The sequence below is a fragment of the Fringilla coelebs genome (genome assembly GCF_963513975.1).
Source record: "Fringilla coelebs genome assembly, chromosome: 2".
Lineage (NCBI taxonomy): Eukaryota > Metazoa > Chordata > Aves > Passeriformes > Fringillidae > Fringilla > Fringilla coelebs.
The window spans coordinates 95,094,646-95,111,578 of NC_140029.1; the positions used below are offsets into that span (position 1 = coordinate 95,094,646).

The following is a 16,933-nucleotide window of genomic DNA, read 5'->3' on the forward strand; positions in this document are numbered from 1 at the left end:
TCTTCAAATTTGATTACTTCCAGCTGGACTAGTTCTTATCTCCATGGGTTTACTTGCTCATGCTTTTAATGTTTTCCTCTTGTTTGTTAAGTTTTCTTACTATGAAAAGATTTGTGCAGCTTTTGATGACAGAGCTGGAAACAGTTCAAAGGACTCATCTGAGAGAAGTCAGTCACACATTAGAAAGAATTTTCATTAAAAAATAAAGATACAGAGAACAAAGGGGAGCTCAAGAATGAAGCACACAATGACTTCAGATAGGGCAGAATCTCTTATTAGAACAACAGTATGATGAGAAACAAGTTATTTCCTATCTGAAAGAGAATTCTGCCTTAGAAATCTATGAAAAGATAGAGAAATCTGTAGCAAAGAAATCTTGCTCAAAAACCATCATTTTCAGAGGTAAATTCCAAAGAAGTTTGTGGGGAAACTGGATAAGTACTTCTGTGTGAATAAGCTGGAGAAGAATACTATCTCATAACAGATATGACTGTGTCACTAGTATGAAGCTGTCTGCTTTCCTTCAAGGCCAGAAGGAATGTCAGCTTTATTATTTACAGTTCAGACTTATTTTCCAAATTTTGCTTTTGTCTAGGTCTCTATCACCTCTAATTTCTGATGCTTTCCTTTGATCACTTTCAGCCTGAGTCAGCATAACAAACATCAAAAAGACATCTCACTGCATACCAAACATCTGCCCTTATTCTGCTATTTATGACAAATTTTTAATGTAACTCCTGAACTACTCCAGCAATGCCTAAGAGAAAGCAGTTCTTGGCTACAAATAATAGGTGTGGTCTCATTTCAGCCCTACAGGAAATGCCATAAATGGGACAGGAATATGGTGAGATGTATCATGTAGAGTCAAACAGAGCTGCTCCATTTACAGCAAGGGACAGACTTTCTTAGAATGCTGCACCAAGGTTCCAAACAGTTATGTATCAGTTACTGTGAATTTTACAGACCAAATTTGCATGGCATCACTCAAATGTCTGCAGGATTTCAAGGCTAGTCTTTTGTTTGTTCTAAATCCAGGAGAGCAAACCCCAGGGCATTTCTTTAATGTTTTGCAAAATCACCTAAAAAAGTCTAAATACCTAATACCTCGCATTCATTGAATAACAGTGATATCAGGGATTAAAAAAGAAGGGTAAAATAACCATGAATTGCCATCTAGACAAAGAATTATTCTGCTTAGAACATCTTAGTATGCACGCAGATGTCACCTTCAATAGAGGGACAAACAGTGTCCTTGTCCTCCATGAGGTTCCTTTACAAGAAACAGAACCAGTATTTCAGCATCTTTGGCTTGAACTGGCCATGGGAAGGAAGGACAACATCACAAATACATAGACATCATCATTTCCTCAGGTTTGCCTCACTGAGTAACTAGATTATATGATAACCAAATTAAACACATCTCAAACAAATACAACAAATAAAGGTTTTAGGAAACACCTATGTAAGTGACTTTTTGGTACACATCTTGAGACAGTGTCTCAGGTAAAATAAGTAATTGAATCTTCATCAAATTTCACAACACTCATTGGTGGGTCCATGTTTAATTAGCAGTTTTGGTATTTGTATTTCACAAATAATTCTGTGACAGAATTAAAGAAAGTCCCACAGAAATGGTGTCTTTCTCTCTAACACTCAGTAGATGAGCTCTTGGGTAGATGACACATCTTCCTGAAGATGGCTTGGATGAGGAACAATGTAGGGCTGAAAGGACAAATAATCACCCACCCAGAACCAAGCACACCAAAAGAGATTTGGTTTTGGTCCATCAGCTTAGTGCTCCTCTACTACAGACTTGTTACCTCCTGTCCTTTCACCAGTGGATGTGGACAACAACCAGCAATTATCTGTATTAATTTCCTTTGTAAAAAATGTCACCTTACCCACACAAAAATCCTTCCTTCCCTGTCTTGTGGGTCATGGTTTCTAAAAGTACTAGAGGTGGTGTTCACTCCTCTTAGGATACCCCCAGCTATTTACAGCTTCAACACACAACGCCAGTTAAGGCTGAATGTGGCCAAGTGAAGAACAATTATTTCCTGCATTTTTTACACATATTCAAATTTACTGTGCCCCAGAATAGGAAACCTACAGAAAACATAATCTTTCTCTGAAATTCAACTTTCTCAACCTTCTTTTTCAGTGACTTTCTTTGTCCATTCTCTGCTGCAGCTAACCCTCATAATTTTTCATTAAGTTGGGGAGCTTGAAATCTGTGACATCTTTGTGGAAAATATTTCCTTCCAATGAGAAGACAAAAGTGATTCCTGTAATTTCTAGAAATTCTATCAGTTAATCTAAAAATTACCTACAGTAGAGGAAAAAACTCAAGCTAAACATATGATAAAGCTGCTGAAAAATGGAGTGGGGGATTCCCCCCCACGTCTTTATCAGTAGACGGGAATCTTTGCATTGTGTATAACACCACCATGGCAATTTTCTCTAGTGCTCCACCAGTTGATCTCTGTTTTCTTGACAGCCTGTTGAACACCAACAATGTCCATGGATCAAGAAGCTATCAGCTGCCTGCTGGCATATCCTGGGCTGAAAATGACCCAGAGCAGAGAGCGTAACAGAAGCAGAGAGCCAGACTGTACAATGCTTATCTTTTACTGCAAATGAAGCTCTTAATTTTCATTGTGTAAACACTGCATGCAGAGAGTTTAAACTGTAAACCGAGCACCTGGCAGAGCAGAGCCAGCAGCATCCAGGCTGTGTTAAATTGAGTGCCAGTGGCTGTAGTTGCCTGCCCTAAAATGTCCCTCTGGCTCACATTTCCAATTAGCTGGTTTTAGGCTTCCAGATGCACCCAGCTGGGTGTGCAATGGGAATATAGACAGATTTAAGGTCTTCCAAGGATAGCCCAAAGTGCCTCTGACCTGAGTAACTAGTTTATTTATTGTGGTGAAAGAGAGAGAACAAGGAGGGGATAATCAGTGAGAGGACATTGATTCAGGAGCTGGGACAAGGAAGCAAGGAGACACAGAAAGGGAGTAACAAGTTTGCCACCTGGATGATGCCACTCCTGTCAGCTCACAAAGGTGGCTGAAGGTAAAGCAAATTTACCTGCTGCAAAACAGGTTTGGCTTCCTCTCCCCACAATGCTGCACACTTCCTTGTGCTCCCAGCAGAGGACAGCCCTGGCTGCTCCAGCCCCTTCAAGCCCTGGTGGGCACGCAGGGGAGATCCCAGAGCGGGCGTGGTCTATGCTGTCCATCCCTCATCCCGCTGATGCGGCTGTCCCAGGGCTGTTCCCAGGCAGGTCTGCAGTGGCTCAAGCTGAATGGTGAAGCACCTCCAGAACCTGAGATACACTCTCCAGGGCTGCTCATTTCACACTGCAGCCTGAGCCAGTTCAGCAGCTTCTCCTGCCTCACCTCCCAGTTCTGCATCGGGACACTGGGGTGCCTCTGCCAGCAGCATCGTGCTACTGCCACCGCTGGTGACATCCTCATTATCTGTGGATGGGCCACCACTTCCCAGAACTCCAAGACCCTTAGTGAACCCGAGCAGTCCCAGCACTGGGCAGACACTGTGGTTCTACACCACTGCTACTGCTGTTTTGTGTGGAAGTAAACATCAAAATGCAAATCAAGGCTAGCTAGTTGAATGGGTCACTTCAGCACAAGACAAAAGGGATCTGTTTGCAGAAGAAACCACTCCTATAGCCCAAGAGAGCATTCAGAAAGCAGATGTGACTTGTGGGCAAGAACCCCATGCCTTTCTCAATTTCAAAACAATTTTATGAGGTCACCGGGACCACAGAATCACCCACACAAAGCAGTTTGTTTAAACTAGGGAAGGGAGCATTGTCCAGTGCAGGGCTGAGACCTGGGATTTGGAAAGGCTGTGGAAACAGTTCTCCAGAATTTGCTATCCAAATCACCACCATGCAGGAAGGCTGTGGCAGAGTTGAGGCACCTGAGAAAATTAGCATCCACTCTGCACTGCCAGTCCAGCACACTCCTGCTCTCACCCAGCCAGTGTTCAAAACCCACCCAGTGATCAAACGGTGGACTCAACCAACAATGAAATCAATGTTAGTGTAAACACTTCAGGTGGCCACTTTTGGTGCTCTTATACTGTTTGTCACAGGCAAATCCTTTGAAAATGAGAAAGGTTCCCAGGGAATTCACAAGGAAACTGTTTAATGTAAAGAGGTATTGTCATGGTCACTGAGCCAAGAGTGTCAGCTACCTGGTTCTGTAGAAAAGTGTCCCAAAAAATCCCATCACCTAAAGGTGGAAGCTGTACTTGGCCTCAGAGGATGCAAAAAGCCCAAAATTCACTGCAGGGCTCACTCTGTAGCTCAGTCCAAGAGTACAAATACTGATGGCATGTAGTGGATGGACACTGCTGGGACAGGCTCCCATAACACTCACCTGGCACAGAGCAAAGGACATTCCATACTAACACAGGCAATGCAACTCCTTGTGGTTGAGCTTCTAGTGGCAGGAATATATATAGTATTCTAAAACATTTTAATGTAAGACAGACTTTAAAAGAGGAACATGAAAGAGAAAGGTGGGGGAAAATATAAACTATTTTAAAAATCCCTACTTTTTAAAAGAGTATTCTGATTAAGTAACAATTTTCATTAAACAAAAGGTTCTAGCATCCTTGGAGATTTCCAGTCTTTACTTCAGGAAACCCAATGTAAAAGAGATGCTTGGATCCCCTACAAAAACCATGCATTATCTTTACCCTTGTCTGCACACAGAAAGCATGGAGCAGAGACATCTGACACTCATGGTTCCAACCTGAGGAATAAATAAAACACTGTCCCTGTGGCTATTTTTAAAAGGGGTAAGTTTAGAAGGAAGGAGGATACAAAGGAGTGGAATATATTACTTTCAGGTTTTCTTTCAGTGCTCATTGGTTTGTACAAAGGCTTGGCATGTACCAGTAGGCAGACTAGGGCTTTTTAACTGTTAATTTTGCATGTGGCGGTTATTGCCATAATCCAGACACCTATGCAATCTTCCAGTTATTCACTCTTCTACTGTCATATATTTGAACCATGACCTGAACAAAGGCTTAATTTGTCACTCTGTAGTCCTGAAAGCCACTCTGTAGCCTGAAAGTTTAAAAACATAGGGCAATATTCTACACCAATAGGAAAGTTAAGAGCAAGCATGCAAATTTTTGATCCATTCCTATTTGAAATCAGTTTTTAAAGTTCTATAGCACAAACTCTAGCTATTCCTGAGGAAATGAGAAAAAAAAAAAAAAAGCAGCTTCAAGATGTTGTCCTCTCAGTTGAAACAAACAATCCGCTCAAGCAGGAAATACATACAAATAGTGTGTGGATAGTCAGTCTGAGATGTGATGATAACAAGCTGCTGACATTTCAGAATTTTCCTTTGAATAACAGGTGCTGGCTGAGTACACACAATGCTAGAAAGTGGGAAAGAGCTTTTCAGAAGTCATTGCCTTGAATCACAGAACAACACTGCAAGGGACTGACTGCAAGCTGGTACACAACTTGGTGCCAGCCCTGAGCAGCAAAAATCAGAAGAAAACCAAACAAAAAAAAAAAAAACCAACCAAAATCCAAACACCTTTCTCAAAAAAATACTTCAGAACATTTCAGATGAGGAGAGATGAGGCATTCATTATCACCACAGCAAAAAGACTGCAACAGACCTGCTCTGAGGAAAGATCACCAGGCCAGCATGATCCAGAAGGAAAACCAGATCAAGACACACAATTTCTGGCATGACAAGATTTAGAAAGGCTTCCTGGGTCATCCCAGACTCTCCTACCACTTACACCCCAAATACATCATTACTTTTGTAGGTGGCAAACTGTCCTCTTTACACAAACAAATTTTGTGTCTGCTCTATAATGCTTTATTCTAATACTCTCTAACACCAGCAGGAGCTGTCCTTACAGACACAGTAATAAACCCCCTCTTTGCAGCTTCACTGATCAGTCCCTTCTTAGGAGGGCTGGAGCATGGGGAGAGAATGGGGAAAACATCCATTTGAAGCAAAAAAATAAGAGGCTGCTACCTAGACTAAAAACTTAATTATCTGTGAAGCTTTCTGCTAGTCCTGCTTTCCCAGAGGTTTCAGAGAGTCAGCAGGAAAACAAACCCAAGCCTTTGAGGAAGAAACATCATATAGTGGCATGTTTGAAATGCAGCTTGACCTCAGATTTGGGGGACAGAACCTTTGGGAGCTTCTCATAAGCACAAGAGGATGATTTGCCCACTTAAGTCACCACTGTGACATTGCTGTGAGTGGTGCAGGAGCAGCAGCTGGCCTTTGCAATCCTGGCTACACAATACCACATGGGGAGTTCATCCTGGAGTTGTGGGAGCTTGTTCCCATGTAGCACCAAGAATCCTCAGTTCTTACACTCATTCCAGATTCCTCCTCTTGTTTTTTCTTTTCCTTTGATATCCCTTCTATTCACTTTCACCAGCCCATACAACAGTGTCAGAGGTGTGTGCCATTTTCCCTGTGCAGACACACAATAGCCCCTTTTTTCTCCTATTTTCATCTGACTGTATCTGCCCCATGCCTACCTTCAGCACTGAACCAGTATCAGCAAACATATTCCATGGTCAGACCACAAAAGACTGAGGTATACAAATACAGCCTTTTATCCTCCTGAGTTGAAGCAACTCTTACTTTTTTGAGCAAGGGTGTCTGCATTTGCACACATGTATGTGACCACAAACATACACACATGCCTCAAGTTCCTCTTGAACGCAGCCTCTGAACAAGTCATGAGGCTCTGTCAGTGTGAAAGGCCTGTGTCACACACTCTGGGTATCTCATTATTTGTTAATGTGCTTAATCACTTCTTTCACAGAATTACTCCAGTATCTCCTCTGTTGTTCTTTCCTCCAATGCCATTTACTGGACCCAAGCCAGCAGTCCAAGAACTCTTGCTCCCTTTTGCTCTCCTTGAGCAAAACACACAGTAACAAAGCAAGATAGCGATGCACAGATCCACCACCCCAGAGAGGGCCAGCCCTCTCTCTGGGAGAGATTTGCCTCTCACCAAGATCCACTCTGATGAAGACATTTTTACAAAAGGGCAAAACAGAAAATAACCCCACCACCAAATCAGAAAGACAACTCTCATTTTCGTTAAAATAGTCCAAATCAAGGCTCAATTAAAGCCTCTTTTGTCTCAGGCACAGACACAAGCAAGCAATCTTAGTTTTGCTGGTATTTAAAATTATGAAGAAAGAACTGACAGCACCTCTAGCATCCCCTTTTCTTCCTATAACAAGTTTTCTGGAAGCAAGAAAGCCAACATTTGAAAACTGAGATTTACACTTCAGAAAAATAAGTGTCCCATACAAGAGGAGAGTGAGGGCACAGGATTTCCATTGCTCAGATTAAAATCACACAATACAATTATTCTGCCAGCTCCTGAAAAAAAACCAAAAAAACCCCATAAACTGTGCTAGATAAAATCAGCAGCAGTGTTTCCTCTCAAGTGCAGAATAGCAGCTTCAGTCCTTTTGACCCACGCTAAGGCTTGCGTGCCCTAGTAATTCTAGAAAATGAGGAACATGGCAAGCTGAGCTGTTAGGCCTTATCTATCTAAGTCAAGATAATTACTCTGAAAAAGCACCCTATCAGTACAGATCAGGCAGCACAGATTTTCATTTACTCTCAGATACTGCACAAAAGTACCACACCTCCACTCACAAGCTTAAAACTGGCCCAGACATTGTAGGGAAGGAAAGAGATTGTTTAGGAAGAAAAACAAAAAAACTACTCAACAGCAGGAGAAAGAGGATTATCTTGAATGGCCTGCCACTGCTTTTTCAGTGATTCTGGTTTTCATCATCATCTCTGTTTTACTTTGTAAAGGCTTCAACAATGATAAAAAAACCCTATCACATACTTAAGAAAAAAAAATAAAAGAAATAACACAAGCAGTTGTACCTGATCTTCAGGGAAATCATGACTAGGGCTGTTTGCTGACCCAGCAAACATAGATTGGGTAGAAACACCTACCAGGAAAAAAAAAGCAAAAAGGCACAATAGCAAAACAGCCATGAGATAAAAATGCTTCCTTCTGTGTCATTCCCATCAACCAGTATCCCACAGAATGCTTGCCATAACTCATTTTGTCAGGAATTATTTCTCCTAAGGCGTGCTTCTTTTATTAAGCCTGAAGTAAGGAAACAAGGTGAGCCAAGGCCTCAGAATTAAACAGTTCGGTCTTGGAACACTGTTTTCTAGATATGACATGTCACCCAGTCTGGCTAGAGTTGCAGTGATTTAGAATAAATATAACATTTTTGAACTAATTAGAAATTATGGGATGTTGTGACCACCAATGATGAGCAGGAGAAAATTTAAAGTTAGCAGGAGCTCAAGAATTTAATTTAAAATATCTGATCTAATGTCATTGTTTCTGGTGACATTTCCATGAAAACAGATCTAGACACTGGTTCCTCCTTCCCCAAGTAAAACCCACAGTAGATCATTCCCTCACCCTCCCATCAGATTCGTGCAATGCTGAAAATTTCTGAGCATTATTACTATTATTATTTAATTTAAACAAAACAGGAAAAGAGCAGCACCTTTTAAAAAACCCTGCTGTGTGCTATACAGGATAAACAGGTGAGGTTTAAAAAAAGTTAAGTTTATATATGTACATATACACACATACACTAAACCAAATTAAAACCAAAAAACTTGTGAGGAGGTCATTTTCAACAAGAGAGAAGAAAGCCTTATTCCACATCAAGCAAAAGCACCACAAATTAAGATTAGAGTGCACAATCACATGTAGTGCAGATACCAAACTAGCCTGGGTCCTGGAAGCAGTGGAGTTACAGCAGGACAGAACTCCATGAGGGCCATCTCATCCCACTCCTTGGCAGAAGCAAGTCCAGAGTGTGCCTTCAGGAGGGTGTGCTGTACAGGCAGTGCCACAGCTGCCTGCTCTGCCTCCGGCAGTTTTGTGGCAGATGCCACAAAATGCAGCAAACTAGTGATAACAGGAGATCCAGAGCTGAGCTACAGACTAATTTAGCTACAGTATTTCCACAACAGAGGTTTCTGAATTCCCTCATGTCACTTGGGTGCTCCCTGTAGGTACTGCCTGCTTCAGTCACGCAGCAGACAGCTCCTGATTATGTATTTATGCACTGAGGTTCCCATTCTTGCGTACCTGCACGTTCTCTTGTCTCTCTTCCACCCCACAACACCACTTCTATTTCCTCCAGGGTGACAGGGTAATAAAATTAGGAAGGGGCATGTACATCTAACTAAGGGGAACTGTCAAGAACCAAACGTAGCTTAAAAAATAATCACAATTCTTAAAAAAACCCCAATTTAAAAACCTGTTCAAGTTCTGCAGACTTCTGGCAGGCTTTGGTAATTTAGCCCAGAGGTCTTTGTCTTCAGGGCCTGCAGGCTAAATTGTCTTGACTGGCAAGAAGCATGCAGTACACAATAAAATTCTGACTGAAAGAAACAAGTAGTAAGGGCTGGGGGAGAAGAGGCTCTAACATGGAAAACCCAGACTGCAGTAGCAGCACTCATGCCACACGGTAGGCTTTCAGGAGGGTGAATTCCTTCCTGTTGGTGCGAGCTGCCCAGATGAAAAGAGCAGCTGCCATGAACTGCAAGGGTGCTGACACACAGGCGAGGCAGAAGGACCAGCCGAATTCACCCCTCACATCCTCGGGCGGAGGCAGCTTCCTATGGAGCAGCTCAATCCCAGCTACATAGCATCCAACGAGGCCCAGCGTACACAGCCCTGGGGAGGGAAGCAGCAAAGCACAGTGAGCTCACCCATGGAGTGCTCCAGGGCTACTCTTGAGCTTCTGGAGGAGGATGGCAGGACACTTACCTGCTAGGAAATGCAGGACTCCAGTGGCAATGGCTGGGTAAAGGCTGCGACAGGCACAAGCACAGAGCCCAATCAGAGCCCCAAAGCACATGAGGCCGATGCTGACAAAGGGCAGGAGAAACTGCAACCGCCAGAGATCTGCATGTGAAAAAAACCGCACCAGTCAAGTCTGCTGAAAATGGGCTAGAAAAAGATCTTCTCTCACCATCCCATTTCCTTCTACCCTGCTGTTTCTGCTTCATCAGACATTCTACGTTCATAGTCAAAATGGACCAAAGATTCCATTGAAACAGAAAGAACTTAATTTGTTGACTCACAAATCCCCGCACTGTATTCATAGGCAAAACCCTTGCTAACACATCTATGTCTTCCCTTTAAACTTTGACCTACTGCCTGCACAACCGTAAAAACAATAAATGGTGAGCAAGACCAAGAGAGATAGAAGCTTCCCTCACTAGTGACTGAATTTGAGAAACAACTTTTTTTAATTCTACTTGTTTGTCTACCAGAAGTGAAAGACACTTACAAGTCCGATTCAAATCCGTGCCACTGTTGTGATTTCCAGGCTCTATGTACTTTTCTACAAACTGATCAGAGAGGGAGAAACTGATGCAGTTTGTAGTCATATCAGTTTCTGGGGATGGAAAAAAAGAAAAATACGCTTTTATTAGGTGTCTCCCCTTAACCCTCCTTCCCCCCTTTCAAATCCTCCTTTCCCAATAATTTGAGCTAGGAAGCATCTCAGAATTCTATTTGTAAAAAAAAAAATTACCTCTCCAAACAGATCTGTACATGTTTTCTTATGTAATTGGCACAATGCGTCTGTTATGAGGTACTACACTAAGGGATAGCACTCTAACATGCAGAATCTTCAAGCTTCCATGGATTATCCACAGACAATTGTGCCATGTGTAATATATTGGCAAGGTAATGTGGTGGCATGTGATGCTCAACTATGTTGTCACATACTCTTGAGCTCAGGGTCCCTTAACAAAGGTCTGCTTATCTCCATATGCAGAACGTGGTCTCGTACTAGCAGTTAAATCAAAAATGGGACGGAGGGGCCTATTTAAAGAACGTGAAGGATTTGCTTCTTTACACTAAGTTTCTACCTCAGATTTTACTTGGGAATACTATTGAGCAGAACTGGTTTAATTGTCTTCCAAAATAAGTAGTTTCATGAGAGAGGAAACAAAAAAAAGTATTTAATGCATGTTTTTTTCTCCACAAAATGTAGTTAAAGTACATCTTTAAGAAGGTTCAAAATGTAGGAGTTCACACATACAGTAAATACTCAAAAGTAACTTTGAAGCAATTAAAATAATTGCCATACATTTTATCCCCCAATGATTTGAAAAAATAATACAAATATTTCACTCTATATCCATTCAAGGATTCCAAGGTGCGCTGATGCAATGGTGGGATATTTGTGATGTGAAACAAGTGAATGAGTAGCTAAAAGGAATGAGCGCCTCCTTGACAAAGTCGTGTCTTTGTTCCATTGCTGGACCCCAGGATCTGTCCTAAAAAGACAATAACTGGTAGAGCAACTATAAAGGTATCCCCAACTGGACAGCTGAGGCAAAATAAAAGTCAAGCTTGTAAGACTAAATTTAGATCAAGTATCATGTGTCAAAACCAGAAACTGCAGCACTGACAGCCACAGACCATTCTGCCCTTTGCTTCTTTAAAAATCTGGACTGTCTTTACTAAAAACTCAACCAACCAAAAAAAAAGGCTAGAAATAAGCCTTCTGGAGGAACAAAGTGGAATGAATCTGTTCTGAGGAAGTTAGCACACAGCACCCCAGGGAAGCCAGGGAAGTGATAATTGCTCCGGAGATACCTGGTGGGCTGTACCAGTGAGAGTTTTTGGGTACAGTGATGCACCTCCGCCACAATCCAACCGTGCCGTTGCACCGGAAGAGCGCATCTGTGTATGTCTTCTCATCTGCATCTTTGCTGACAAACTCCTCCCAGATGCTTCTACCAGCCTCACTAACATTCTCGGCTGGGGACAGGGTGTGGTACTCGTACCAGAAGTCGGTGCCGATGGAGGCGGCCATGTAGATGGTGGAGATGAGGCTGAGCACGCAGGCGATCACCAGCGCTGTAGCAAACCGATTATCCATCATGGCGCCCTGGGTGGGAACACAGGGACAAGTGAGCAACACTACAGTGTTATCCCAGCAGTGCCACACTCATCAGCCCCCTTCTGCACGGTCCCCTCAGGATATGCAGGCCTTCCTTTTCCGAGCTGCTGGAATCAAAGGAACACTGAGCAAATCTTCAGTGCTGGCGCGCATCCACTGGATGTGCCAGTTCCAAGTAGGGATAATATCCTGGAGAGTGTGCTCTCCCAGCCACACTGCACTGGCTGCTCACCCTGAAACAGTAACTGACACAACACCAACTCGTCCCCAAAGCAGATGACACAGCTTGCTGCCATTTGTGATCCTGATTGTAGGGAACGTCAGAGACTCCATCCACAACGCCCAGGAAGACGACTTAGCTTTCCTTAAGAGATTACCAAGAGTAGAAGTTATTTTTATCCTGCCACCACACATGGCTTTCACAGCTTGTCTTTACAGCAAAGAGAAGAACCATAGGCACGCCGAAAAAACCATTCCAGGCTGCTCGCAAAGGGCAGCCATGCCACAGTGCTGGAATGCCTTTAGGGAAGAGAGAAATGTATCTAGGCACTAGAGACAGAACATGAAGGAAGCACTGGAAGGCAAGTTTGGAAATTATGGTAAATGCAGCAATAATCTTACAATACATACCTTGGTATTTTTTGAAGACCTAGAAAAACACAGCAGGTGTTTTTCTAGGTGCCCTGTTTCATGGGAACAATGGGACAAAACTGAAAGGCCTTCCTTCATATATTCCCACAAGGCCTCTGCTCTGTGTCCCTCTCTTAGGGATCCTTTGTGGGGTCGTGCTTGCAAATGGCATAGATTCAGGGTCAAAGGGGACATGGGAAAAATATAAATACTATACATGCTTATGACAATACCATGACTTTAACAAGTAACTGATCGGTAATATGAGAAATGTTTTGTGGCTGCAATGCACCAGAGGACTCCTCTCAGCTGCCAGTTGTTCTCATGTGCCTTCTGTGCTTGATTAAATTTATGGATTATTATGAATCAGGCTTGAGACACTTGCCAGGGGGGAAAAAAAATTGAAACTAGCTCAGCAGCTAGAGGTAGGCTGGTGTTAGGAGCTACTATCTAATCAGCTTGTCTCTTGCTTGTCTCCTCCCTTCTCCCACACACTTTGATCAAAATATTTTGCTCTACTTTCTTTGCAACTAAAGGAACCGCAACTGGAAAAAAAGCAAGTGCCTTAAACCTCAACATTCACAAGAAAAAAACAGTGAAGTGTCTCAAGTCAGACTTGTCAGTAAGAAATTATGAACTAAGAAACAAACTGCAAATTAAAGAAGGGAATTTCAAAGGCATCAATGTTTGCTGTTAACAACACCATTCTTATTTCTTTTCCTCTCCATCTGCTCCTCTATTTGTCTGAAACTGGCTAACAAGGAGGAGAAATTGTGATCCCATATCATTTCCTATGCTTCATTTCCATATTAAATGAGCCACATTCTCTGCAATTTCCATCCTTGAACTGCATCCTTAGCAATGAAAAAGAATAGAACTGATTTGTGGTGAACTGACAAGAAACACCCATTTAAAATACTGCAAAGTTTGCATACCACAACTTACTTAAATAATAATCTACAAACTGTGAACCTTTATAAGATAATAGAAATATTGAGAGGGAGAACACATCATATCCAGTTTTATTTATGTGGAAAACACAGAATCAAGCCCAGACTTGGAAGCAAATTGTCTGTGCAGTATTTAATCCCTGGTTATGTACTTCGACTCTCCTTCAATATCCCAGTGTCTTGCTCCAGGTACACAGGATATGGGATAGGGAGAGCAAGCTGCTGTATAGATCTGACCTCACCATTCAGCCCCACTGAGTCAACTGAGGGATCCCTACCCCTTCACACACTTCCCCCGAAGCAAACAGAGCAAGTAGCACCTACAGGGCCAAAGCTGCTGCCCAGCTGAGCTCAGAGCTGAGCAGATCACTCTCCAAGCAAGCAGCAGAGCAGGCTGGTCTGGATTTTCCACTATATTGCAATCACATCTAATGCAAGAGGAACTCTCTGCAACAGTCTCCTCTCTTTAGAAAGGGAGCTCTCTGGGTGGAAGGATCACAACGCCCCACAAGCTCCATCCTCAGAGTAGTGTCTGGTGACAAGGAAAGTAACCAGGGCCACTGATCTATCGTCACTACCTTTCAATATAAATGCTGACAATGACAAAGCCCTATCAAATTTATACCTAACACAGAGAAAAAAAACAACTGGCCCAAAAGTCTTACTTTCAGCTACATTCGGCTATGTTCTGCTGGCACATGCAGAACACCGCTGCTGGCAGTATCCCTACCAGATCACCATTAAAAAACAACCACACACTTCTGGAGCAGCCTTCAGTGTGCTGTGAACACGGCAGAGCTGATGTCAGCTGGCAACCAAGAACATAAGCAAAATGAAGACTTAATCACCAAAGAGCAAATTAAAGCTTTGCCCTGCGTTCATTATCCACTTGGCAAAAGGGACATGGCAATCTACTGACACTCAGTCCTTGTAATGTTACTGCAGGCATAGGTAGAGAACAGCCAAGGAGGCTACAGACCCCAAAATCTAGCGAGTGGCTTTGTGTGGCATTTGTGCCCAAATAACTTTCAGTATGGACAGGACAGTGACAAGCAAGGTAAGAGCGGACCCACAATTCCCTACAATAAAGGTGCCCTCAGTGCTTCTGCCTAACACTTCAACTACTTACAAAAAAGATGAAGAACTCTGCAAAACTTCATGCAAAGCTTGAGCCAGTTTTTCCTGTCAGTGGAGAAGACTTGACTACCCTGCCCAATCACTGTGCATATCCACTGCATTTTCATTTACAGGAAACAAGCTCTCCCTTAAAAGGGGTGTCCTTTAAAAGAGAGAACTATCCTGCCAGCCCAGGCCAAGCTCAAAGGAAGCAGTGAGCATAGTCAGTAAGAAATAGTTACACTGGCTGTTTATGGGATTAATGCCACGCTTTGCAAAAGATTCTGTGCGGAACAATGTGTAGGAGGTGCTTCAGAATAAACTTACTTAAGAAAAAAATAACATTACTATCACCAAAGATGACACTAATTATGAAGACATAAAGATTGCTAACAAATAAAAATGCTTTTTATCCACAGGCTGTAAACAAGAGCCTTCATTGTTTTAAAGGTTTGTTCATAGAGCTCTGACAGCATGTTTTTGTCTAACAGGAGATGCTATTTCAGACAAATTACAGCTGAAGCTAAGCTACGCAATGAACTTAAGATAACACTAAGTGGTTGTAAGTAGGCAAAAGTGCTTAATGAGATACTGCAATTATATTCATTTTTAAAAAGAAGTGAGAAACATATAAATTTTTCAATTTCAGAAAAGAAAACTAAAAAAAAAAATTTTTTTTTAAAAAAAGCTCAAAAAAGTGAAGGTAAAGGCCAAACTGGAAGCAATACTCAACAGAATGACTAAATTGCATGCACTTTAAAGAAGAGAAAAACAAAGGGGACAAGTCAGTAGATTTGGGAAAGAAAAACAGAGAACAGAACAAAAAAAAGTATTCTGGCAAAAAATCAACTCTAAGACTGAAGACTGGACAGTCTTTGTAAGAAGTTACTGTACCATGGCAGAAGGGAATACAAAAACATGCATATTTTTATCTTGTTGCTGCAGTCACTCCTTTCAGCCAAGAGTGGGTCACCACATTTAAGAAACTCCTTTTACGTGACATCACAAAAGAGTCCCTGCTGCATTCGCTAGCATTCTCTCAGGAAACATATCAGCAATCAGAAAGGGATTAGGCAGAAGGCCTGCAAGAGGGTGCAAATATGGGGAGAGGGCTGGAAACAACACCAAGCTGGATCGTCCGTTCGATATTCAGGGAAACAAAACGTTAGGAAAGATTGCTACCAAATATTTTTTACCTTCAGAGATGCTCAGAGTCCCTCAGGACACACAGCTCCGATGAGTCCAGGTCTCTTCAGAGGCACAGCGTTGTTTGTGTCCTGTGGCCAGCCGAGAGCATGAAACGCAAACTTCCCTTTTGCCCTGACTCTTCCATTCATTCAGCTTCTTCCACACCACCAGTTCACAACAAGTGCCCTACAAGCAAAGAGCAAACCGAATGGCTGGACATCATAATTTTACTCTGAAATTACTTCACAGGCGTCCCCCAGTGCTATCATTAACGAAAAAAAAAAAAAAAAAAAAAAAGAAAAAGAAAAAAAAAGGCTAAGATGAAGAGGGGAAATTACTTGAACAGCCCTCGGGCCAAGAGCACCTGTCCCGCAGGATCAGCCCAGTACCGGGCCGGGCATCCCCACGGAGCGCGACCGCCCCCGGGGGTCTCGGGCCTTCCAGGCGCCAGCCCCGCGCGGGGGGCGACAGCTGCGTGCCGACAACAAACCTCAGGGGAACGCCCCGGGCCCTCAGCCCCGTCCCCCATCTCCCCCCAGTACCCCCTCACCGCCCGGCCCGGCCCGACGCGGCACCCACCGCCCATCGCCGCCGCCGCCGCCTCGCAGCCGGCCCGGCCCCGCTTCCGGCCGCCGCGCCGCCCGCGCGGGGCACGCTGGGCAATGTAGTTCTGCCGCCCCTTCCGGAGGCGCCGGCCTCAGCCCCCCGGGCGGCCCTTCCCGATGGCTCCTCAGCATTCCTGAGGGGAAATTCCTGCTGTGGCCAGCCTGAACCTCCCCAGCTCTGTGTCGTCTCCTCCTGCCGCTGTCTACCTGGGAGGAGAGGCCGATCCCCACCTGGCTGCACCCTCCTTTCTAGTTCTTTCTGTTTCTCTTGATTGCTTGTAAAAAATGGTGACGTGACAGTCTGGCTGAGTAAGTCAAGAAAACACCAAGTAAGGGGGGAAAAAAAATCAGGAAAAATTGCAAAAATTTGCAACACTGGCCCCAAACTGGCCATTTCCCTCCATCGCTGGTACACAAAACTACGGAAATTACGAGAGGAT

At 43.3% G+C, this 16,933-nt stretch overlaps 1 protein-coding gene across 3 annotated transcripts; it reads right to left on the reverse strand.

Annotated features, from left to right (window-relative positions):
* Positions 1–8,363: 8,363 nt before the first annotated feature.
* Positions 8,364–16,536, reverse strand: CLDND1 (claudin domain containing 1). Of its 3 annotated transcripts, none has more exons than XM_084226085.1 (6): positions 16,468–16,536; positions 15,897–16,074; positions 11,698–11,992; positions 10,379–10,486; positions 9,853–9,990; positions 8,364–9,759 (listed from the first exon to the last, which is right to left on the reverse strand). In XM_084226085.1, exons 3-6 carry the CDS (start codon positions 11,984–11,986, stop codon positions 9,539–9,541), a joined length of 756 nt encoding a protein of 251 aa, XP_084082211.1. In that variant the 5' UTR covers positions 11,987–11,992; positions 15,897–16,074; positions 16,468–16,536; the 3' UTR covers positions 8,364–9,538. The 3 variants fall into 3 exon arrangements, with proteins under 3 accessions (XP_084082211.1, XP_084082210.1, XP_084082212.1); XM_084226084.1 differs by having other exon boundaries at positions 16,431–16,520; XM_084226086.1 differs by having other exon boundaries at positions 16,439–16,515.
* Between the last annotated feature and the right edge of the window lie 397 nt (positions 16,537–16,933).

Bases quoted from the DNA above. Each gene is read 5' to 3' on its own strand.
- CLDND1 (XM_084226085.1), bottom strand. From the start codon at position 11,986: ATGATGGATAATCGGTTTGCTACAGCGCTGGTGATCGCCTGCGTGCTC. The intron at 10,487-11,697 runs GTATCTCCGGAG...TTCCATCCCCAG, and splicing joins TCACTGGTACAGCCCACCAG to AAACTGATATGACTACAAAC. The intron at 9,760-9,852 runs GTAAGTGTCCTG...TTCCCTCCCCAG, and splicing joins AGTCCTGCATTTCCTAGCAG to GGCTGTGTACGCTGGGCCTC.